General features: G+C 42.7%; 1 protein-coding gene across 1 annotated transcript in view; it reads left to right on the forward strand.

Annotated features, from left to right (window-relative positions):
* Positions 1 to 24,264, forward strand: part of LOC126267514 (hemicentin-2-like) — a 794,065-nt gene extending 769,801 nt beyond the window's left edge. The window contains exon 14 of the mRNA XM_049972813.1: positions 22,208 to 24,264. Coding sequence (XP_049828770.1) covers positions 22,208 to 22,654 — 447 coding nt within the window. The 3' untranslated portion in view covers positions 22,655 to 24,264. The remainder of the gene's footprint in view (positions 1 to 22,207) is intronic.
* The last annotated feature ends 648 nt before the right edge of the window (positions 24,265 to 24,912 follow it).

Consider the following 24,912-nt stretch of genomic DNA (forward strand, 5'->3'; position numbering starts at 1 on the left):
ACAGGAAAGAGTAACATTGAGAACTGCATCAAATCATTCTTTGGATTTAAGACGACAACAACAATAACAACAAAAAGACCATGTTAGGAAGGCAGTCAGATGTTAATGATATTAAATTACCGCTCTCGTGAATTAATGTTTGCTTCACAACAGTGCGACTATGAAAGTACAGAGGGCAGCGTGCCCGTTCCCAGGGGAAATTTGCCGGCGAACGAAAAGTGCTTATTTTCGGTGGCGCAGCGGTGCGGTGAGTGCGCGTGCAAACTGCACGGGGCGGAAGTAGCCGGTGACACGGGGGGCGGACGAGCGAGAATTATGGAGGCCGGAACAAACAGGCGGCGCGGCCCGCGGCCCGCGGCCCGCGGCGCACTTGCCAAACGCGCCCCTGCCTGCCCCGGCGCCGCCCTCGAGCCGCGCAGTAAAAATCAATAGCGCAGCGCGCAGCGGCAGCGGCAGCCGTAGCGGCAGAGGCAGCATCAGCGGCACTACAGCCGACCGCGGCGCCGGCCCCGGCGGCAACGGGCCGCACCGCCGGGTGGAGGAGCGCAGCGCCGCTGTAGTTGTCGCCCGGTTGAGCCCGCGGGACTGCAGCTCCCAGTCGATGACGCCCCTCGCGCCCTTTCACGCGTGGCTACGGGAAGACCGGAATGAATTCACGATCCCGGTAGGCGGCCGCACTACCGCCAGGCCACTTGTTGTTGTGGTCTTCAGTCCTGAGACTGGTTTGATGCAGCTCTCCACGCTTCTCTATCCTGTGCAAGCTTCTTCATCTCCCAGTACTTACTGTAATGGGGAAATCCTTAGGAAACTACCCCCGCAATCGCGAAATGTACAACCGCAGTCAGCGACTCACTATCTTCCCGATACATCAATTTGTTAATAATTCTTTTTGCAAATAGCTTTCCGTGTTATATTTTAATCCCCTTGAACATGCATTATTTCCAAAGGGGCTTAAACTTTTTTATTCCGGCTGCAAAGAACTCTTTGTCTTGATGTCTGAACCAATTTCCCACAAATTTTTTAACGTCCTCATTGACCTGGAACCTGTCCATACTTAATGCCTCCTTCAGTGCACCAAAAAGCACTCCCTCTTGAGGCCACGAGTGTCCTATCGGGGCCATCCGACCGCCGTGTCACACTCAGTGGAGGATGCGGATAGGAGGGGCGTGGTGTCAGCACAATGCCCTCCCAGTTGTAATAATGGTATTCTTGACCGAAGCCGCCACTATTCGGTCGAGTAGCTTCTCAAATGGCATCGCGAGGCTGAGTGCACCCCGAAAAATGGCAACAGCGCATGGCGGCTAGGATGGCCACCCATCCAAGTGCCGACCACGCCTGACAGCGGTTAACTGCGGCAAGGCCGTTGCCCTCAGTCCAACGAACAAATGGAAATCACTAGCTGCTAAATCAGGACTGTAAGGGGGATGAGGCAGTACTTTCCAGCCCATTTTGTCGATGGTTTTACGAGTTATCACAGAATGTAATTATAAAGAATATTAATGTCAAAGATATCACACCTTACTGGAATATGAACTTTGATTTGAGACGCATTGTATTACAGAATAAACTATTACCAATACAGGTAACATCTTGCTACCTACTGGTGTGATCTTATATTCGCAATATACAAGTAATATGGATGAAAAAATTACACAAAAGATGAGCTCTGGTCAGTAATGAAGAAATGAGGTCTCTCCAGACATATGATGAAAGCATGCCAAGATTTACAAAAAAACTCCTAAATAAGAATAGATACCAGCAGAGATGTGACAACAGAAATAAAGATAAGCCAGGGAGTTAGGCAAGCCTGCAGTATGTCACCAAAATTGTTTAACGTCTAAATCGACGATGTACTGAGGTAGTGAAAGATGGACAGAATATCTCTAGGTATTAGGGAAAGAAAAATTTTAAATACAATGATTTCTGCTGACGACCACGTAATCATACAACACAGTGAAGACTAATAACAAATAGCTGTTCATAGATTAAAAAGTATACATCAAAATTTTAATCTATAGATGTGATTCTTGTTGTGGTGTTCAGTCCAGAGACTGGTTTGATGCAGCTCTCCATTCTACTCTATCCTGTGCAAGCTTATGCACCTCCTAGTACCTATTTCAACCTACATCCTTCTGAATCTGTTTAGTGTATTCATCTTTTGGTCTCCCTCTAAGGTTTTTACCCTCTAGGCTGCCCTCCAATACTAAACTGGTGATCCCTTGATGCCTCAGAATGTGTCCTACCAATCGATCCCTTCTTCTAGTCAAGTTGTGCCACAAATTTCTCTTCTCCCCAATTCTATTCAGTACCTCCTCATTAGTTATGTGATCTACACATCTAATCTTCAGCATCGTTCTGTAGCACCACATTTCGAAAGTTTCTATTCACTTTTTGTTTAAACTATTTATCGTCCACGTTTTACTTCCATACATGGCAACACTCCGTACAAATACTTTCAGAGAAGATTTTCTGACACTTAAATCTATACTCGATCTAAAATGTATACTCGATCTAAAGATATCAACAACAAAAACAACACCAATGGCCTTTTTAGGAAAGCACTCGACAAGGAATAATAACATCAGTAACGAAATAATAATATAGGTGTCCCTTGTCTAGTATGTACGATTTGAGATAGCTTTTGAAGAAGAGGAAGATATAAATAAGAAAATGAACTCTTACCAACACATACACTGATCAGTCAGAGCATTACGACCACCAACCTAACAGCCGTAATGTCCACCTGTGGTGCGGGTGACAGCGGCGAGGCGTCGTGGCATGGAAGCAGTGATGCTTTGGAAGGTCGCTGGAGGGAGTTGGCACCACATCTGCACACGAAACTCTCCTAATTCCTGAAAATTCCAGGGAGAGGGGCGATCAGCTCTGTCATTACGTCCAGTCACATCCTAAATGTGTTCGACTGGGTTCAGAGTTGGGGAGTTGACAGGCCAGCAGATCAACTGGAACTCGCCACTGTCTTTCTCAAACCATTCCATCACATTCCTGGCCTTGTGACATGGCGCATTATCTTCCTGAATACTGACACTGTCGTCGGGAGATATGATTGACATGAAGAGGTTTACGTGGTCTAAAACCTGTATGTTGTACTCCTTGGCCGCTATGGTGCCTTTCAAAAGCTCCACTGGAACCAAAGAAGCTCACGTGAATGTTCCCCTGAGCCTCCGACACCTTGTCTCCGTCCTGCAGTACAGGTGTCAAGGAGCTGTTCTCCTGGAACATGACGGATTCGCGCCTTCCCATTGGCATGATGAATCAAGCATCATGATTCATCAGACCATGCCACACTTCGCCACTGCGCCGACATCCAGTGCCGATGGTCACGTGCCCATTTCAGTTGCAGTTGCCGATGTCGTGGTGATTACATTGCACATGCGCGGGTCATCGGTTACGGAGGTCCATCGTTAGGAGTGTTCGGTGCACTGTGTATTCAGACATACTTGTACTCTGCCCAGCACTAAAGTCTGATGTTAGTTCCGCCGCAGTTCGTCGCCTGTCCTGTTTACCAGTCCGCCCAGCCTACTACGTTAGACATCTTTAACGAGGGATGGCCATCTAAACCCACAACGTCTGGACGTGATTGCGCCTTGGTTTCGCCTCGTGTTGAGCACTCGTCCTAAACCCGAGAAGTCGTGCAGTTTCCGAAATGGTCCTACCGAGCCACAGAGTCTTCAAAAACTCAAATCGCTCTGACTCCTTCCATACAGGGACAACACGCTCACTGACACTACATGCACCTTTGGTGTGTCTCACTAGCAATCATTTCCCACCTGAAGACTCTGCTATTGTTGAGAAGGGTTTATACTGATAGTACGTCGGTAGTTGTAATGTTCTGGCTGATCAGAGTGTGATAAGTTGAACAGTGAAGAGTAAAACTAGAAGAGAAACCCAAATGAAAGTTTCCAAAATCATGGCATTTCTTATGGGATTACACGTGGCAGAAAGTAGGATATTAAGATCAAAATAGTAATAATTACAACATTAAAGAAACACAGTTCATAAGCGAGTATTAGATTTGATGACCTCCTTCAGTTTTGGAATATACGATCAGAAATTAAGTTCCTTAGATGAGTGGAATGCTGCACCAGAGAAGACAGAATATGAAATGAGGAAATAAGGAAAGAACTAGTGGTACTTTTACTCAAAAAGTAAACCAACGAAAGCAGGATTGGAAAGTGCGTGTATGGCATTTGCCATCTCAGAGAATCCCTCGACAAGCAATGGAATACAAACCCATTAGAAGAAGGAGTGTGTTAGGTACGGCGAGAGATAGTGAGGCCGTAACAGGCTGTAATGCATGATACCGGATTGGCACAAGAAGAAGAAGATATTTATTACGTAGATAAAGAGTGAATGAGTAACAGTATGCCACAATTGCTACATGACTAAGAGACTAACATACTTACTATGTAATTATAGAGTGAACGAGTTACAGAATGCCATAGTTCTTATGTGACTCATATGTACAGGATGATGAATGAGGATGAATATGTCTCATTATTGTCTTTTTTGGTTTGTTGGTGCCAGGCTGTCTTGGAATTGCTGGAGGAAGTAGTTCTGTATTGATTCAGTTTGTAGCTATTGGTTAGCAGTGGGTAAAAGAGAGTGATCGTCATTGATATCACTAAAAGAGCAATTATCGTGAGCGATATGTGATGCACAACTACACTTATTTAAGTTTTTGAATCGAAGGTCATCCATACTTTCTTTGTAGTGGTTTGCAAAATATCTCGCTGTTTGAACACTCTGTTGATGATATCAACATCAATCCTTCTGTTCTGCGCTTTGCTGACAAAGGGGTACAAATAAATGTTCTTGGGCAATTAGAGATACACATTCACAAGCCAAATAACCAAAAAATTCTGATTCAATGCAAAACTGTTTCTTCCAGTATTTTCAAGACATGCTGGCAAAAAAGGATGAAAAGTCAATAACAAGACATTCATCCTAGTGAATAAATTTTATACGCTTATTCATGTAACAACTATAACAATCAGTAACTCATTCACTGTTTAATAACACAGCAAAGATTGCACTGTCTTAGTCATGTACCAACTATGTCATGCTGTACCTCATTCGCACTTTAATTACACACTAAATATTTCACTCGATTTGTTCGTATTTCGTGTGACTTTTTAATCGATATCTGTATATCGCCTAGATAAGGACGCACCTGCAGCTTTCAAAATTCATTTAAGTATATTATCTGTACTTGTAAACACATAGTACGTAATACAATGTATATCAGTCTAAAGGTCATTACGTTACAATGTGTGATGTCTGACACGGTCATATTCTGTACAATTATATTCAGTGCTTACATTCTGTGAATATCTTTAGATCCAAGTACAGCTAAATACTGTGTATACCTGTGTGAATTCCCTGATAATCTTCATTTTCGGAACCGATTTGCTATGGATACTACGATACAGTGTAGTGTAAGTACCCAAAATGTAACAACACTTCCGTGTCATAGAAGTTTCATTATGAATTACTAAATTTCCTTCGTTGACACCAGCACCACCACACAACTTCTAGCTGTGCCTGCTATACGAAATAATGTTCCTATAACACTTTAGGTATGACGAGTCTGCAGTGGCTCGAAAACTAGTTAAAGGTTCCATTAGTCACGTCGGAAATCCGGAAAAGATAACTGGTAGCACATTTACACCCAAATAAACCGACTCACGACCATAACGCTGCACCTGCGAGACTGCGGACGGTGACGGATGCGTACGTGGCTGCGACATATGTTGAATGGTCCAGGCATTTAGCAGTGGTGTTGCTATTGTCACTTACACTCTTGACTCAAGACGAGGGATCCTCCAGCAGAAGAAATCATCCAAACAAGCTCTAGCAGCATATAATATGATTGTCCTGATGCATTCTGGAAAAATCGACCTCGTCCCTACTTTTGTACTTTACAATAGGGAGCTTAGTATCTTCAACTTACACATTCCAGTAGAATTATACCTTTCAAACTTTCGCTTTGATCTACATGCACATCCACATTAACATCTTCATATACATCCAAGCTCTGCTAAGCACTGTGAAGCGAATGGGGGAAGGCATTCCTCGTTTACCACTTAATAGGTCTTTTCCCACCTTTTTGGGGTATGGAGCGCGGAATGAATGATTGCTTAAATGCTTCTGTCAGCAGTGTAATTAATCTTCTGTTGGCGCTCCTTATGGCAGCGATACGTAGAAGGTTGAAGAATGTTCCTAGTTTTTACTAGTATTCTACCAATGAACCGTTGTCTACCACCTTGTTTCCCTACGCCTGTGTCTACATGATTCGTATCCTGGTAAATTGGTACACCTAGGTATTTGTACGATTTGAGCGTATGCGTACTCACTGGTATTGTAATTTATGTAAACTACGGCTTCTCATTTTATGCAGTCCTAAATTTTAGATTTCTGAAAGAAAGTTACCAGTGTTTGTGGAGATTTTCTCAGCAGTTAAAATTGTTTCTTGAAGTTAATGAGTAGACTTTTACGGGATAACTTGCATCTATCTTATGGCATTTGAGAGTTCGGTACTTTCAGAATCTGCGTGACGCTCTCCCACCTATCAGAAGAACCTGTAACCATTCGTGCACCATTCTTTGCACACGTTCAATGTTCTTTGATAGTCGTGTTTAGTACAGATCCCACATACTTCAGAAGTAGTCTACTGTTGTAAGTTAAATGTATTGTAATCTATCTCTTTTGCAGACTGATATTTTCCAAGTATTCTACAATGGCCCGTAATCTACCACCTCCTTGACTTGCGTCTGAGACTACCTGATTATACCATTTCGTGTCCCTACAATTGGCACACCTAGCTATTTGTACGTTTTGACGGCTTGCGTGACTCACAGGCATTATAACGAATGTAAACTACTGCTTCTCTCTTTATGAAGTCCTACATTTTACATTTCTGAAAGGAAGTTAACAATCTTTGTGGAGATTCTCTCTGATAGCATTTCATTATACATGGTTGCACAATCTTCGAAAGGTGTGAGGTTGCTATTAATATTGTCTATAAGATCGTACGTTCGGCAATAATCGTAGGTGTGGTACTGAGTACAGCGCTTTACGGAAGTCAAGAAATATTGTTTGCTTGTTCGCCGCGCGATCCAAGGCGTCTTGTGACGGTCGGCGCCGCTCCCCCCGTCGGAGGTTCGAGTCCTCCCTCTGGCAGGGATGTGTGTGTCGTCCTTACCGTAGGTTAGTTTGAGTTGGATTAAGTAGGGCGTAAACTTAAGGACGGATGACCTCAACAGTCTGGTCCCATAAGACCTTACCACAAATTTCCAGAATTTCCAAATAATGCTTCAGTCAGACTACTCTTATTTGTGGCTTTCAGAATGTCATTTGGAAAAGGCGCACGTTGAGTAACACTCATTTCTCCTCTAATATAAACACATACTTGACAAAAAGTGTTCTGTTGGAAAGCATCCAATTATCTTCCATATGATCTGAAATACTATAGCTGCTCGTCAGAGCTTTCGCCCGTCCGTTGGTCCACATCGTCGTCGACATGAAGAACAAACAAGTAATTTAACCTGCAAATATAAGGGGGCCATCAAAAAGTAAGTTACATATTATTGTGGCAGACCAAGTAGAATTTATTGAATACTGTACTACACTTCAAAGTGCCACAGACACACGGCACTAATTTTTAACATTGTCACCATGCCACTGTAAACAACCTTTGTTGATCCATTATGGACTGCGGGTCAAACGGCTGACATGTATTTCTTGATACAATAATTTACCAACAGCCGTATGTATTGTAGAAATTTATTTCATGAACCTACCACTATGACGTGTGGGACCTGAAGATGGCATTAATGTAATGCCGAAACTGGTTGCATACAAGAAGTTCATAAAATAAATTTCTACAATACATACGACTGTTGGAAAATTATTGTATTAATAAAAACTGTAAACAACGGTCGGAACTCTTTACCAGTAGCTCAGGTCCCCGACCATAGTAATCTATCCGCTCCTTGTTCACAGAACCACTGGAAAACTTCTGTGTGAATATCCTTTCCGTCGCAGAATCTCTCCACCCACGCCAACCCCCAAGATGTTCTTCCAGTTATCCGAAATTATAAAAAATCGCATGATACAAGATCTCCCTTCCTTCCCGATCATCATACGGCCATTATTTCACGGTGAATATACGCACAATATAGACGCTTTGCCAACAGGAATCGTACTGTCCCATTGTCTTAAATGGACCTAGGCAGCACTGCTGCTCTCGATACGATGAGATCTTGCACACCTAATCTGCTTAGCGTACCTCATAAGACGTAATATAAACATGTGTAGCAAAAGAATTTTCCATCCTAGAATACGTGCTGCTCGACTTACCAAGATCTTGTCTACAAGGCAACCAGATAAGTATGCACCACTTACTGCCACCTCAAGGTTGTGCGTTCTCAGCAGGCACGGAAACAATGAACTGTATTACATACCCTTATATATGGTGATGAAAGTACCTGGATTCTCAGTGACCATCCTATCATGTTTACACTGTCATTATACCGATTCAGGTTTCAAAAAAAGGTAGTTACTGGTAGCCGACGACAAGGTTATTCAAGACGGATAATATAGGTAGAAGTATTGACACCAGTCTCATTTTATATAGTCAGCCACGTTAAGGAGACGCTGATGTCAGAAAGTTAACTAGTTTTTCATTAGAGAATAGACGGATACCCACTAAAATCAAAGGTCAGTTCAGTCCTGAGGAAAAAGCAACTGAAGCCCATTACGCACCTTCTCGAGTACCATCTTCCCACCCAGATATGCAAAAGTCACCATAAAACAACAGTTCCTACCATTAAACTTTACGGGAGGTAGACATTTCCATAGCAGAACGAACGCCGCTATTGGACACTGCATGGAAGGAGAATAGTTGCTCGGTCTGGTAAGTCGCAGCAAATATTGGTACATCTCAAGGATTTCGGAGTATTTATACGATTTTATCTCCACTGAACTTGTGATTAACACGAAAACCCATCAACATTGAAAAATCAGTTTTACGTATTAAATCGCTCCATTTTTTTTTAATTGATAATTTTACGTACTGTGTTGGGTACCACCTAATGAACAGACTGCTTCCTACGTAAAGTGATATGTCATTTAACGAGACCCATTCACTTACTTAATACAATATTTCGTTTATTGTTCTATCTGTTGTTGCACTTGTATCTCACTGCTTCACTAAGCACTACTCCAGTTTGGCAGTGAAAAACTAAGGATCATTACGAAATAGTAGCAGTTCCGAATCTTGTGGGAGACCAGTGATAATTTGTTCCGCCTCAGAAGATAATTCATCAGGAAACATTCATGCGTTATGTAACAAGCCGCCTTGGGTCCTACAATATAATTATCATGGCGGTGGTAAGTTCAAATGGTTCAAATGGCTATGAGCACTATGGGACTTAACTTCTTAGGTATTTAGTCCCCTAGAACGTAGAACTACTTAAACCTAACTAACCTAAGGACATCACACACATCCATACCCGAGACAGGATTCGAACCTGCGACCGTAGCGATCGCGCGGTTCCAGACTGTAGTGCCTAGAATCGCTCTGTCACAATGGCCAGCTTGAAACACGGTCCTGATGTGGTAGATTGCGTGCTGTGTTGCTATAGCAACTGATGTTATAGTGTTCGGAGAGAGGCCTTTACTTCCATTACATTTCTGCAATATTATATATTTACTAGTTTTACAGTTATTTTCATTTCCGTAAATAATAATAATAATAATAATAATAATGGTAATCGGTATTTCAGTACCACGATTAAGCATACTTCTGCTGTGCATTACGTACAAGGTGCAGGCAAATGAAAAGAAAACTTAGTAAAGCGTAAGCAAAATGTTTATTAATCGAGTTCGAGTCTCCACCTGGCACACAGTTTTAGTTTGGCAGGACACTCCACATCAGCGCTTGCTCCGCTGCAGAATCAAAATTTCATTCCGAAAATGTTCATTAATTCAGAAGTAATCGCCATAACTGCTAAGGCACTTACCCTACTGTAACACATGGCGGTCAATGCATTAATGGAAACATGTTTGCGGCTGCCTAGGAACAATAATTACAGCCAGGCATCCATTCGTTCGATCGAAGCAAATCGACGCAATCAGTGCCTTTCTTCAGGGTTCAAAAAATTCTGGAATGGCATGAGGAGACATCGCGACTCTTGCAGTATGTATAAGGGCTCCCCAGCGAGACTTATGCAGCACGTTTGCAACAAACTTTGCACAAAAGGATCTGCTTACATATTTCGCTGAGAAGCCCATACACATCCTCCATGCAGTCTCGATCTCTGCCAGGGTGATTGGAATATTTTTGAGGCACTTAAGAACGACATTGGTGACCATCGACTTGCTTTGGTAAAGATGTGCACGCCTGGATATAGTCAAGGTTCTATAGGCAATCATCTACATCTACATCTACATGGATACTCCGCAAATCACATTCAAGAGCCTGGGAGAGGGTTCATCGAACCACATTCACAAATCTTTATTAATCCAATCTCGTATAGCGCGCGGAAAGAATGAAGACCTATATCTTTCCGTACGAGCTCTGATTTCCCTTTTTTTATAGTGGTAATCATTCGTCCCTAAGTATGTCTGTGTCAACAAAATATTTTCGCATTCGGAGGAGAAAGTTGGTGATTGGAATTTCGTGAGAAGATTCCGTCGCAACGAAAAACGACTTTCTTTTAATGATTTCTAGCCCAAATCCTATATCATTTCTGTGACACTCTCTCCCATCTTTCACGATAATACAAAACGTGCTGCCTTTCTTTGAACTTTTTCAATGTACTCAGTCAGTCCTATGTGGTAAGGATACCACACCGCGCAGCAGTATTCTAAAAGAGGACGGACAAGCGTAGTGTAGGCAGTCTTCTTAGTAGGTCTCTTACGTTTTCTTAGTGTCCTGCCAATGAAACCCAGTCTTTGGTTAGCCTTCCCCACAACATTTTCTATTTGTTCTCTCCAATTTAAGTTGTTGCTAATATTAATACCTAGGTATTTAGTTGAATTTATGTCTTTTAGATTAGGCTCATTTATCGTGTAACCGAAGTTTAACGAGTTCCTTTTGGCACTCATTTGGATAACCTCACAACTGCCACTTTTCGCACCATTCAGATATGTTTTCTAAATCGTTTTGAAATTTGTGTTGATCTTTGATGACTTCATTAGTCGATAAAAGACAGCGTCATCTGCAAACATCCGAAGACGGCTGCTCAGATTGTCTCCAAAATCGCTTGTATACATAAGGAACAGGAAAGGGCCTATAACACTACCTTGCGGAACGCCAGAAATAACTTCTGTTGTACTCGGTGACTTTCCGTCAAATGGTTCAAATGGCTCTGAGCACTATGGGACTTAACATCTTATGTCATCAGTCCCTTAGAACTTAGAACTACTTAAACCTAACTAACCTAAGGACATCACACACATCCATGCCCGAGGCAGGATTCGAAGCTGAGACCGTAGCAGTCCTGTGGTTCCGAACTGCAGAGCCTAGGACAGCACGGCCACCGCGACCGGCGACTTTCCGCAATTCCTACCTATCCAAAGTTCCTGGCCATTTCATTCACTCGCTCTACTTTGAGATACCCGAAGGTCTAACGTACTTAAGTATCCGCACTGAATAACGGGGATCCTTCGCCCATGGAGGCATTTCAGTTACATGAATGTGCGGTGCCTGTTCTTTTGTAAAGAATCGAAAGAGGAGACACCACCTGAAATTCGGAGCTGTGATATATACATTGGAGGTGGAGGGGGGGGGGGGGGGAGAAAGGAAAGGATATGACAGGAAAACGAAGGGGATTACTGGTGTCAGCTGCAGCGGCACATTACGCGGAATCATCGGCGAAGAGTGGTAATGTGTGCCGGGCCAGGATTCGAACCCGGGATTTCCTACTACTGACAGGCACGTTAAGTCATGCGCCATCAGGGGCATAGTACTATCGCAGCTCAACGGGCACGCTTCACTGCCGACTCAAATTTCGACCACTTGCCTCCTACCCGCTGTCCTTGTACATTTTCTTAATGCTGTCTACTCTGAGATTCCCGTGGGAGGTCAAGCGTAGTTATGCATCCACACTGAAGAAGGAGGATCCCTTTCCCATGGAGGCCATTCAATTGTATGAATGCGTGGTCGCTTTTCTGCCAGACATATCGGAAAGAATAGACACTTTTTTTTTGGGGGGGGGGGGGGAGAGGTCATCAGTCTACTGACTGTTTTGATGCGGCCCGCCACGAATTCCTCCCCTGTGCTAACCTCTTCATCTCAGAGTAGCACTTGCAATCTACGTCCTCAATTATTTGCTTGACGTATTCCAATCTCTTTCTTCCTATACAGTTTTTGCCCTCTACAGCTCCCTCTAGTACCATCGAAGTCATTCTTTCATGTCTTAGCAGATGTCCTATCATCCTGTCCCTTCTCCTTATCAGTGTTTTCCACGTATTCCTTTCCTCTCAAATTCTGCGTAGAACCTCCTCATTCCTTACCTTATCAGTCCACCTAATTTTCAACATTCGTCTATAGCACCACATCTCAAATGCTTCGATTCTCTTCTGTTCCGGTTTTCCCACACTCCGTGTTTCACTACCATACAATGCTGTACTCCAGACGTACATCCTCATAAATTTCTTCCTCAAATTAAGGCCGGTATTTGATATTAGTAGACTTCTCTTGGCCAGAAATGCCTTTTTTGCCATAGCGAGTCTGCTTTTGATGCCCTCCTTGCTCCGTCCGTCATTGGTTATTTTACTGCCTACGTAGCAGAATTCCTTAACTTCATTGACTTCGTGACCATCAATCCTGATGTTAAGTTTCTCGCTGTTCTCATTTCTACTACTTCTCATTACCTTCGTCATTTTCTGATTTACTCTCAAACCATACTGTGTACTCTTTAGACTGTTCATTCCGTTCAGCAGATCATTTAATTCTTCTTCACTTTCACTCAGGATAGCAATGTCATCAGCGAATCGTATCATTGATATCATTTCACCTTGTATTTTAATTCCACTCCTGAACCTTTCTTTTATTTCCATCATTGCTTCCTCGATGTACAGATTGAAGAGTAGGGGCGAAAGGCTACTGCCTGGTCTTAAACCTTTCTTAATACGAGCACTTCGTTCTTGATGGTCCACTCTTATTATTCCCTCTTGGTTGTTGTACATATTGTATATGACCCGTCTCTCCCTATAGCTTAGCCCTACTTTTTTCAAAACCTCGAACAGCTTGCACCATTTTATATTGTCGAGCGCTTTGTCCATATTGACAAATCCTATGAACATGTCTTGATTTTTCTTCCGCCTTGATTCCATTATTAGCCGTAACGTCAGAGTTGCCTCGCTCGTGCCTTTACTTTTCCTAAAGCGAAACTCATCGTCACCTAGCGCATTCTCAATTTACTTTTCCATTCTTCTGTATATTTTTCTTGTAAGCAGCTTCGATGCATGAGCTAGCTGATTGTGCGATAATTCTCGCACTTGTCAGCTCTTGCCATCTTCGGAATTGTGTGGATGATGCTTTTCCGAAAGTCAGATGGTATGTCGCCAGACTCATAGATTCTACACACCAACGTGAATAGTCGTTTTGTTGCACACTTCCCCTAATGATTTTAGAAATTCTGATGGAATGTTATCTATCCCTTCTGCCTTATTTGACCGTAAGTCCTCCGAAGCTCTTTTAAATTCCGATTCTAATACTGGATCCCCTATGTCTTCTAAATTGAATCCTGTTTTTTCTTGTATCACATCAGAAAAATCTTCATCCTCATAGAGGCTTTCAATGCATTCTTTCCACCTATCTGCTCTCTCCTCTGCATTTAACAGCGGAATTCCCGTTGCACTCTTAATGTTACCACCGTTGCTTTTAATGTCAGCAAAGGTTGTTTTGACTTTCCTGTATCCTGAGTCTGTCCTTCCGACAATCACATCTTTTTCGATGTCTTCACATTTTTCCTTCAGCCATTTCGTCTTAGCTTCCCTGCACTTCCTATTTATTTCATTCCTCAGCGACTTGTATTTCTCTGCGCGACTCCTACGGTCACAGGTTCGAATCCTGCCTCGGGCATGGGTATGTGTGTTGTCCCTAGGTTAGTTAGATTTAAGTAGTTCTAAGTTCTAGGGGACTGTTGACCACAGCAGTTGAGTGCCATAGTGCTCAGAGCCAGTTGAACCATTTGAACTTGTATTTCTGTATTCCCGATTTTCCCGGAACATGTTTGTACTTCCTCCTTTCATCAATCAACTGAAGTATTTCTTCTGTTACCCATGGTTTCTTCGCCGCTACCTTCTTTGTACCCATGTTTTCCTTCCCAACTTCTGTGATGGCCCTTTTTAGAGATGTCCATTCGTCTTCAACTGTGCTGCCTACTGCGCTATTCCTTATTGCTGTATCTATAGCGTTAGAGAACTTCAAACGTATCTCGTCATTCCTTAGAACTTCCGTATCCCACTTCTTTGCGTATTGATTCTTCCTGACTAATGTCTTAAACTTCAGCCTACTCTTCATCACTACTACATTGTGATCTGAGTCTATATCTGCTCCTGGGTACGCCTTACAATACAGTATATGATTTCGGAATCTCTGTCTGGCCATGATGTAATCTAATTGAAATCTTCCCGTATCTCCCAGCCTTTTCCAAGTATACCTCCTCCTCTTGTGATTCATGAACAGGGTATTCGCTATTACTAGCTGAAACTTGTTACAGAACTCAATTAGTCTTTCTCCTCTTTCATTCCTTGTCCCAAGCCCATATTCTCCTGTAACATTTTCTTCTACTCCTTCCCCTACAACTGCATTCCAGTCGCCCATGACTATTAGATTTTTGTCCCCCTTTACATACTGCTTTACCCTTTCAATATCCTCATACACTTTCTCTATCTGTTCATCTTCAGCTTGCGACGTCGGCATGTATACCTGAACTATCGTTGTCGGTGTTGCTCTGCTGTCGATTCTCATTAGAACAACCCGGTCACTGAACTGTTCACAGTAACACACCCTCTGCCCTACCTTCCTATTCATAACGAATCCTACAGCAGTTATACCATTTTCTGCTGCTGTTGATATTACCCGATACTAATGTGACCAGAAATCCTTGTCTTCCTTCCACTTCACTTCACTGACCCCGACAATATCTAGATTGAGCCTTTGTATTTTCCTTTTCAGATTTTCTAGTTTCCCTACCACGTTCAAGCTTCTGACATTCCACGCCCCGACTCGTAGAACGTTATCCTTTCGTTGATTATTCAATCTTTTTCTCATTGTAACATCCCTCTTGGCAGTCCCCTTCCGGAGATCCGAATGGGGGACTATTCCGGAATCTTTTGCCAATGGAGAGATCATCATGACACTTCTTCAATTACAGGCCACATGTCCTGCGGATACACGTTACGTGTCTTTAATGCAGTGGTTTCCTTTGCTTTCTGCATCCTCATGTCGTTGATCATTGCTGATTCTTCCGCCTTCATGGGCAATTTCCCACCCATAGGACAAGAGAGTGCCCTGGATCTCTATCCGCTTCTCCGCCCTGTTTCACAAGGCCGTTTGCAGAATGAGGTTGACTTCTTATGCCGCCAATGCTCATTATTTGTCAAAATTTGGGCAGTGGCAGGGATCGAACACGCGGCCGAAGACGTTTTGATTATAAATCGAAGACGATGCCCCTAGACCACCGCTTACTATCGAATAGACACTACGCATTCATATAATGATTTTGTTCCATCGGTATCGTTTATTTGTCTCTCCCATATATAACAAAACAAAGAAGCATCAGATGTATTTTTATTTCATAAACTGTGTACTTATAGCTTGGCGGCTTAATGCTTATGTGCTGACACGAAGGTCTGGAGTTCGATGCGCAATCTCAAATATATAAATAATTAATAAGAGAAGTTAGAGGTTTTGGCGCCTAACACCCAAATGTTCCGACCAATCAGAAGCAACTTCCTGGCAGATTAAAACTGTGTTTATTTGTCTCTCCCATATATAACACAACAAAGAAGCATCAGATGTTTTTTTATTTCATAAACTGTGTACTTATAGCTTGGCGGCTTACTGCTTATGTGCCGACACGAAGGTCTGGAGTTCGATGCGCAATCTCAAGATCGCTGTGTGACACCTTTGGCAAAGTTTGTGAATGTAAGAAGGGCAGAGTTGTACAAATTATACGTTGTCGCGTGTAAGTCAGATCTGGAAGCTGGAGAGGTCTGTAGATCTCTATAGATTGAATTAGAGTCCCTAACCGTTCTTTCCATCAAACTTTTTTTTTCTAAAACATTCGATATAGCTTTCTTAGTAGTACAGTAACTTTTCTGATAGCTTCTGATACACAGTACGACATGTCCGTCCGAAACAGAGATACACGTCCGGCTCTGAAGAACACCCGAAACAGATTGACTAGCGTAGCCGAAGTACTTAGGCTCGCCAAAAAGACCCAAAGGTGTCCGAAGTACTTTGGTTGTAATATCATTACTCTTATGTTTCTCAAAATTTGTAAAATTTAATAAACAAGAACGGTAGACTCGTAGGGTAACCATGAGAGAGTGTCATACTGAAAACTGGGTTCAATACGATGGAAAATATATAAATAATTAATAAGAGAAGTTAGAGGTTTTGGCGCCTAACACCCAAATGTTCCGACCAATCAGAAGCAACTTCCTGGCAGATTAAAACTGTGTGTCCGACCGAGACTCGAACTCGGCACCTTTGCCTTTCGCGGCGGGCAAGTGCTCTACCATTTTTTTAAAATTTTTTTTTGGCCTCCCTTCTCCCCTCACAGCCCTTCCAACCTTCCAAACGCTCACCTTGTTTTGCCTTCTTCGGCTGGCTTCTTTGCTTTTGTCGTTTTGATTAATATTATTAAGAGTCCATCCTTCTGCCAACTTCTTTTTCTTACTTTTTTATTTTATGTACTTTTTATGTTTTTGAAGCCAACTTCTCATTTTTCTTACTTTTTGCGAGTGATCGGCCACTTTTTCTTTTTTGTATTTTTTTATTTTTTCATATTTATTTCGGCTTCTTCTTTTTTTTCAGTAAGCTGGATGTCTAAATTACCTTAGCTAACATAAATGAGAATGAATATTTCTTCTTAATTCTAATTAAAGGTGATGAATCTTCCTCGTGCTAATTGAAAGACAAGTATATCAAAATAAACTGAAGCGTGAAGTCTCTCATCTTCATAAGGAAAACATTAAATCTTGCATCCCCTTGAAAGGCGTTTTTTAGAACTTAAAACTTCTCTGCGTATGGCATAAGATGATTAAAAAAAATAATGTATGTAAAATTTGACATCTAATTTCTTCATGAGGATGTAGTCCGGTGCGTCTTGACACAGAGTTGATTTCTTTTCTGTAGTGTCTCGTGAAAGGATCGAAGACATTCCGGTTCCAGTTATCTGTAATCGTGCAAGGCTGACATCTCTGAATTCCGTACCAGTCTTAATATGTTATTGTTCTCTGTATAATTTTATTCCATGATTCTATTTAGAAACCATGCGTAATTTTTTTTGTAGTCTTTTGTCCGCTTGAGATGATGGTTCTGAGTCGTTAGATACACCCAGTAATATTCTTTGCTCTTATTTTATGCCTTCAAGATATAGTGCACTGTGTGGCCTTTTAGCCAGTTGACAGCATTTCTTTTCGTATTAGGATATGGCACTGCGTCTGGAGTCAGAAAATCTGCGGTGATGAAAACGGTTGCAGATGTTCTGTTAACGGTCGCTAATTTCTGCTTAACTATATGCCATATATCTCTTACTCTTTCACACACGAATCGGTGTTCTTCAGTGTCAAGAAGGTTGCATGACGCGCACAAGGGCGAATTCGTGAGATGTATAGCATGCAATTTGGAATTAGTTGCTATTTTCCTGTTGACTGCATTATACCAAGTTGCTTTCACCTTAGAGGGTAAGTACCGATCGTGGATATTTTTCCAAATTGCAGACCAATCGTAGTTGGGGTATTTTCTTTCAATAATATTTCCTTCCTTAGCTTCCATCAAATATGTACAGATGTCCTTTACTCTCTGCAACTGCTGTACTGAGAGCCTCGAGGAGATATAACTGTACTCAACGAGAAACGTTTTTAGGTGACAAAGACCAGGTGGTATATGCTTCACATCTATTGGCGGCTGCATGCTTGCTGGAGCAATTTCATTCACCAAGTGGGCCGTTAAGCTGTCGGGCATCTGCTTCCATTGCTTGCACATTCGACACACATATAACACTCGTGACCTGTAGCTGACATCAACAAGGTGTAAACCTCCTTTCCTTGTTGGGAGTGTTAGTGTATTGAACTTCACTTTGAAAATGTTGCCTTGGCCTACAAAGCTTCTTCTGGCTGTTTCTAATGGCATCGGAAAGCTTGGACAACATAGTTAAGTTTGGATATTATATACACATTTACTAGTTTGGTTTTCTGTATCTCGTCCAATTGCCTCATACTGTTTCCTTGTACAGATGCTCGTATGCTTGCAAGTAGTTTTTTATAATTGACGGCAATAGTGTGTTGGATGTTGCTCCTAAATTCAATACCCAAACATTTCATGTGGATACTTCCGTCAATTGTCCCCGATTTTGCATGCATATTCCTCTGCCTAGGTGCATGATGCCTGACTTCCTTTCATTTAGTTTGGCGCCAGAAGCAAGTTCATATGTGTGTACAATCTGAAGAGCTTTCGCCACTTCATCTCCATTTATAACCAGGACACGCACATCATCTGCGTAGGAGTTGCACACTATTTTTTTGCCGTTTATACACAATCCTTGCAGGTTATGTGTAAGTGTCGCCAGGAGAGGTTCTATTGCTATTGCGAAAAGGGCCATTGACATTGGGCAACCTTAACGTACGGATCCAATCAATTCAATCTGTCTACTTAGTTGTCCGTTTATCATGATTCGTGCTACACTGTTGTTCAGAATTTTTTGAATAATCCTCACGAATCGTGGTGGGAATCCCATTACTTCCATAATACCAAGGAGATACTTATGATCTACTCTGTCAAACGCCTTCTCGAAGTCTAATGACACTAAGGCACATTTTATTTGGCATACATTTGCGGTGGATATTATATCCCTATATTCGCATATATTCTGATATATGTTTCTGTCTTTGCCCACACATGTTTGGTACGTGCCATTTACAGAGTTAATAACCATTTTTATTCTTCTGGCTAATACGCGGGCCATAATTTTGTAATCACTGCTGAGTAATGTTACTGGGCGAAGGTTTTCAATTGCTTTGCTAAATGAGTTTTTAGGAATTAGAACTATGATCCCTTCATGAAATTCTTTGGGAACGGCAACAGTGCCATTCATTATTTCATTGTACATACATAGCAACTTGCTTTTCATTTGTGGCCAGAACACTTGGTAGAATTCCACGGGGATACCATCAGGTCCTGGAGACTTATTTTTAGGACTCTGTGCTATTGCGTCTTTCAATTCGTCCTCTTCTATTTCAGCCGTGATATTTTCTTCTTACTCTGTACTAATTCGTCCTGATACGTTTCTAACAAGATCACGCTGCGCCTCATCGACGGTAGGTTTGGTCGACATCATATCTGAGATATATTTATGAATAGCGTTTCGAATTTCATCAGGTAACTTAACTTCTGTCAGTATATTTTTGTTTCCTCTCTTATTCTCACGCATTACATGGTACATAGCTGCTTCTTCCCCTTCTACAATGTTGTGTATTCTCGCTCTGACTTTAAAACCTTCTGACTGTTGCCGCTTCAGTGCTAAAAGTTTTGCTTTAACTTTCTGAATCCGGCTAAAGTTCTCCAAGGTGTACAGGTCTCTAAGGCAGCCAAAATAAAATTCAGTCGTCTTTTTAATCCAGAAACTTTTCTGTAGTAAGTAATCGATCAGCATTCTTCTTATTTTAGGCTTCGCACATTGTAACCACCAAGCTATGGCAGAACTGTATAGCGGGAATCGTTACTGGCATTGTTGCCACACATTAGTAAATGCTACGCGAAATTCCTCATCTTTTAGATGTGTAATGTTGAGTTTCCATATGCCCCTCCCTCGGTAAGTTTCTTGTTTTTCCAAATTTATTGTGGTGATGTACGCGGCGTGATCAGAAAACATAGTGGGCCAGACCTCAGACTGGAGCACATGGTTCTTGAGGTTGGACGAGACGTAAATTCTGTCTAGCCTAACTTCCATTGTCACGTCATTGTAGCGAGCAGCATCATCACGAGTAGCGTCCCGATTAGCGTCAGGAGCGTCACGCGTATGGAGTTGTCCTGCGGCTGCCGCTACATAAGTTAAAGGCAATGTTGACATGGCTGGCGGTCTCACTGCTTCGCCCGCAGGTAGCTGGGCCACTCGGCGTTGTATACACTGCGAGCGGACATGGCCTGTACCGCCGCAAGACGCACAGGTTCTTGGCTGCCCTTCATATATTACTATAGCCCGATAACCACAAACATTTATATACGAGGGTATGTGCTTGTGTAAATCAACTCGCAGTTGCCTCATACCATTTAAGACGGGGAACGTGTGAGCAGGAGACCACTTTTCTGCAAAATTGCTAACTATTCTTCCATAAGGAGCTATCACGGAATTGATCTGCTCAGCGGTGATTTCAAATGGTTGCTCAAAGATACGGACAGTCCTGAATCCTAAGCCAGCATGCGTAACACGAACTTCACTAACATTGCCATCGTGATGTTTGAACTTAAATGTTCCGCCACTAGATTCAACAATTTTGTCACACAATTCCGTGTTTTTAAGCTTGACATACACAATGCTACTCACAATTGAAAGGTGAATACCTATAATATCCTCAAACGAAATTTTCACAACTTCCTCTAACCATGTCTCAAATTCGAACGAATTCGGTCTGTGCCCTTTCTGATCAAAAACAAATTTCAATGTGTCTCTTCTATTAGGCTGATCCATCTCTCCTTCTAATATGAATCCATCAAGAGTCTCAAACAACGCAGCAAACTACTGCAACAGGCGCTTGACTTACTGAGCGCACAGCACACGCCGGAGATCCGCAAACCACGGCCGCCAAAAGCCGACTGCGATCTGAACTACCCAAGCACGACTCACGCCCGCTCCTCACAGCTTCACTTCTGCCAGTATCTCGTCTCCTACCTTCCAAACTTTACAGAATCTCTCCTGCGAACCTTGCAGAACTAGCACTCATGAAAGAAAGGATACTGCGGAGACATGACTTAGCCACAGTCCGGGGCATGTTTTAATCTGCCACGAAGTTTCATATCAGCGCGCACTCCGCTGCAGAGTGAAAATCTCATTCTCTAAACATCCCCCAGGCTGTGGCTAAGCCATGTCTCCGAAGTATCCTTTCTTTCAGGAGTGCTCGTTCTGCAAGTTTCGCAGGAGAGCTTCTGTAAAGTTTGGAAGGTAGGACACGAGATACTGGCAGAAGTAAAGCTGTGAGGACCGGGCGTGAGTCGTGCGTCGGTAGCTCAGATGGTAGAGCAGTTGCCCGCGAAAGGCGAAGTTCCGTAGTTCGAGTCTCGGTCGGGCACACAGTTTTAGCCGGCCGCGGTGGCCGTGCGGTTCTGGCGCTGCAGTCCGGAACCGCGGGACTGCTACGGTCACAGGTTCGAATCCTGCCTCGCGCATGGGTGTGTGTGTGATGTCCTTAGGTTAGTTAGGTTTAAGTAGTTCTAAGTCCTAGGGGACTTATGACCTAAGATGTTGAGTCCCATAGTGCTGAGAGCCATTTCAACCACACAGTTTTAATCAGCCAGGAAGTTTCATATCAGCGCACACTCCACTGCAGAGTGAAAATCTCATTCTGGAAACCAGATCAAGTTCAGTACAATTGGCGAACTCTCTCATGGGAATAGTATATACTGTACCATCTGCTGCTTGTACCTCACCCTACTTTTATACAATATGCTACTTCATGTACATCAAGCTCCATCAAAGCGAGCTTTTAGGAAGATAAGATACTGGCGGCCACAGCCAGAAATATCGCAGTTGGACTGCGCTAACTGAACTGTAACTTCCCTATAAATAGTTGTAAAAGTCAGTTCAACGCTCCTAAGAATGGAAGGGCCCTCTATCTTCAATATCCTATTTCCTTGTGGAAGTCACTGCAACCTTCCTCTTGGTGCACATTTTACACTGCGTGGAGCGTTAGGGTTCTTTGAGGTCAGCAAGTGCTTTGTTGCCAGAAGCACGGGGGCGAACTGCGGGCGTGCGCGCTGCCGGGGGCCGCTGCCGGCGGCATGGCGACGCTGCCGCGCCACTGGCCGGGGCCCGCCTCCGCCGCCTCCGCCGCCGCCGCCGCCGCCTCCGTGGGCTACAGCGCCGCGGGCGCGCTGCACCACACGCTCTACGGCCCGATGCCCGGATCGGCGGTCGGACCGGGCCTGCCACCGCTCCACCACCACCAGCACCACCACCATCACCACCACCAACAGCAGCAGCAGCAGCACCAACACCCGCTGCAGCACATGCTGCTCGGCCTGCACCAGCACCATTCGCAGCCGCTGCCCATGTCCCACCAGTCGCACCCCCAGACACCACCGGGTGCCTCCAGCACTGGGTCTACCGGCGTCGACGAGCAGACCAACACCGAGTCGTCGCCGCTGGTCACCAACAAGCGTGAGAGCACCGTCTGACTAGAGGCCGAGATGTGAGGCACCAGCTGGCCTCACATTCCGCCCTACGCGCTGTCCTTCTGGCGGGTGCGGCATCGCCTCTGACATCCACTGTAGTCGAGGACTTACCATTACAGTCCACTGTAAGCGCAGAAGCTGTACTGGACAAGACTTTACCCAAGTATTAAATATTGCTAAGGTTATCGGACGTTACGTCGATTTCGCCGATGGTGCTTCGCAATCTCTCGACGAAGGATCTTGTCCCTAAACTCACCTGACGATCTCGACTACCGGTCTAAATTTCTTCTTATGCCATAGTGCTTTGTCCCCAGTCGAAAACGGACGCAGAGGAGATCATGTGATAATGTTAAGAATCTCTGGACTTCCATAAATGCTTATTACTTAGGTCACGTCGGTTCGGAGAATGAGTGGAAACCATGAAAAATGTAAATTACAAAACAACGGAATCTGATATTGAAGCCCCGGTAACTACACGCTTTGATGACAGATAATTAGCTCACCTTTGAGGATGACCTCCGTGCTCCCGTCGTTGACCTGGCCATTTCGGGCTGGAGCATGACATTCAGTCAGTTAAAATTTGATTAATATCAGATTTTCACATGTGAATCAACAGATTTTTATGATTTTAAAAGGTGTTCTCCCATAGCAATCAAGAAGCGTGCTCTTGGAGTTCTCGTTACCAGAAATATTCTGTCTGATTACTTGGTTCTGTCACTTGTCGGGTCATCATTACCAGCACCTAGAAAATGTGCATTAGGTGCGTCAAACAGTATCGACTTTTTATAATTAATATTGTAAACCGCCTACATCAAGTTATTAATGCGAGTAATAATTCAAGGCCTTAATTATAATGCATTTTCTCATTACATAAATGGTGTGTAATTAATTACGTTAAACACGTTTCTTTTCATGAACAGCATTGCTTGTGGTCTCACACTAGAAGTGTTTCATAAAGCTGTCGTAATCACACTTTCGAACATAGGGATTTATGATTTATAAGGGAGAAATAGGGAACAACCACATAATTTACTACCTTTTGTTCATTGATTAAATCATCGGAATCGAGATAAAAGGAATGTTTTCTCGAGATTTACGCTAATAACTACGAATGTGGAAAGTACAAGAAAAAAAGCAGATTTTAGCACGTTATAATGCAAATCAGGTAAGCCTAATAACTGGAGTTACATTCAACACACGGGCGTGCAAGTCATCGAGGACAGTTTTCCGCAGTGTCACTGCACCGTTTGGAATTGAAATATTCCGTATAAAACAAGTGTCCTTTGTTCGTGTATTCCGAGTGTATAGGTTTTTGTCACCAATTGTTTGATTGTGAGAAACCTTGGCTGAGTCCCCCAGACAGACACCAACAAAATGCTCAGAGTTCAGTAATACACTGAACCAAATTTTACAAGACTTCTCAACGAATATAACTTCATGTGAACTAATGAACTGTACAAATATGAGCTCTAATGGATACTGTACATATTTTTGTTACCCGCATATGCATTGAATTAACAACATTTTGTCTTATAATGGAGAGACTTTGTCAAGTGAATTGTAATTGTAACTCACATTAAGGGTGGTTCCAATGTCAATGATTTCAAATAAATTATTTTACAACATTCCTAAACCTATTCTTTCTCAGTGCCATGAACTGCTTGTAGAAGGTTTGTACAGGTATATCTATAAATGATAGTAGGTATATAGTGATTTTTGTACTATAATGACAAAAACTGTAAACAATTTAGATCAGAAAGTCCATGAAGAGAGACTGTATGAGACTATAATTTTTATTTGAATCTCTGTCTGGTCATTTATTATAATTTTTTTAAAGTACGGCGATTATAGAAATTATGAATGCATTCTAGCGTTGATATATGTTTTGTTAAGAACTGTTGTCTAGTTTCTTAAGCAGTTTTCTTAACAAACTTTTCCGATTTAATTCTGAAGTATTCCCTTAACGTAGCTACTGTTAAGTAGTTGACCAATGATGTTACGTTCACTTTATGACACTTTCAGAGACATTTTGAACAGCGGGGAAAATTATATCCGCAGAAACTTTCGTATACTTGCCTTTATTTTTCATTCTCACAGCAGTTATTCGTAGGTCATTTCGTTGGTCGATCGATTCTTATGATTTTAATTTAAATGTTATTCAGACAAAACGCTCCGTAAATTGGAAGATGTATTGGTTAAACTGTGGTGCTACACTCAAAATACGTCAAAACTAAAGACCATTGTTCACAGTAAAGTTGTTA

Source organism: Schistocerca gregaria, chromosome 4 (genome assembly GCF_023897955.1).
Source record: "Schistocerca gregaria isolate iqSchGreg1 chromosome 4, iqSchGreg1.2, whole genome shotgun sequence".
Taxonomy (NCBI): domain Eukaryota; kingdom Metazoa; phylum Arthropoda; class Insecta; order Orthoptera; family Acrididae; genus Schistocerca; species Schistocerca gregaria.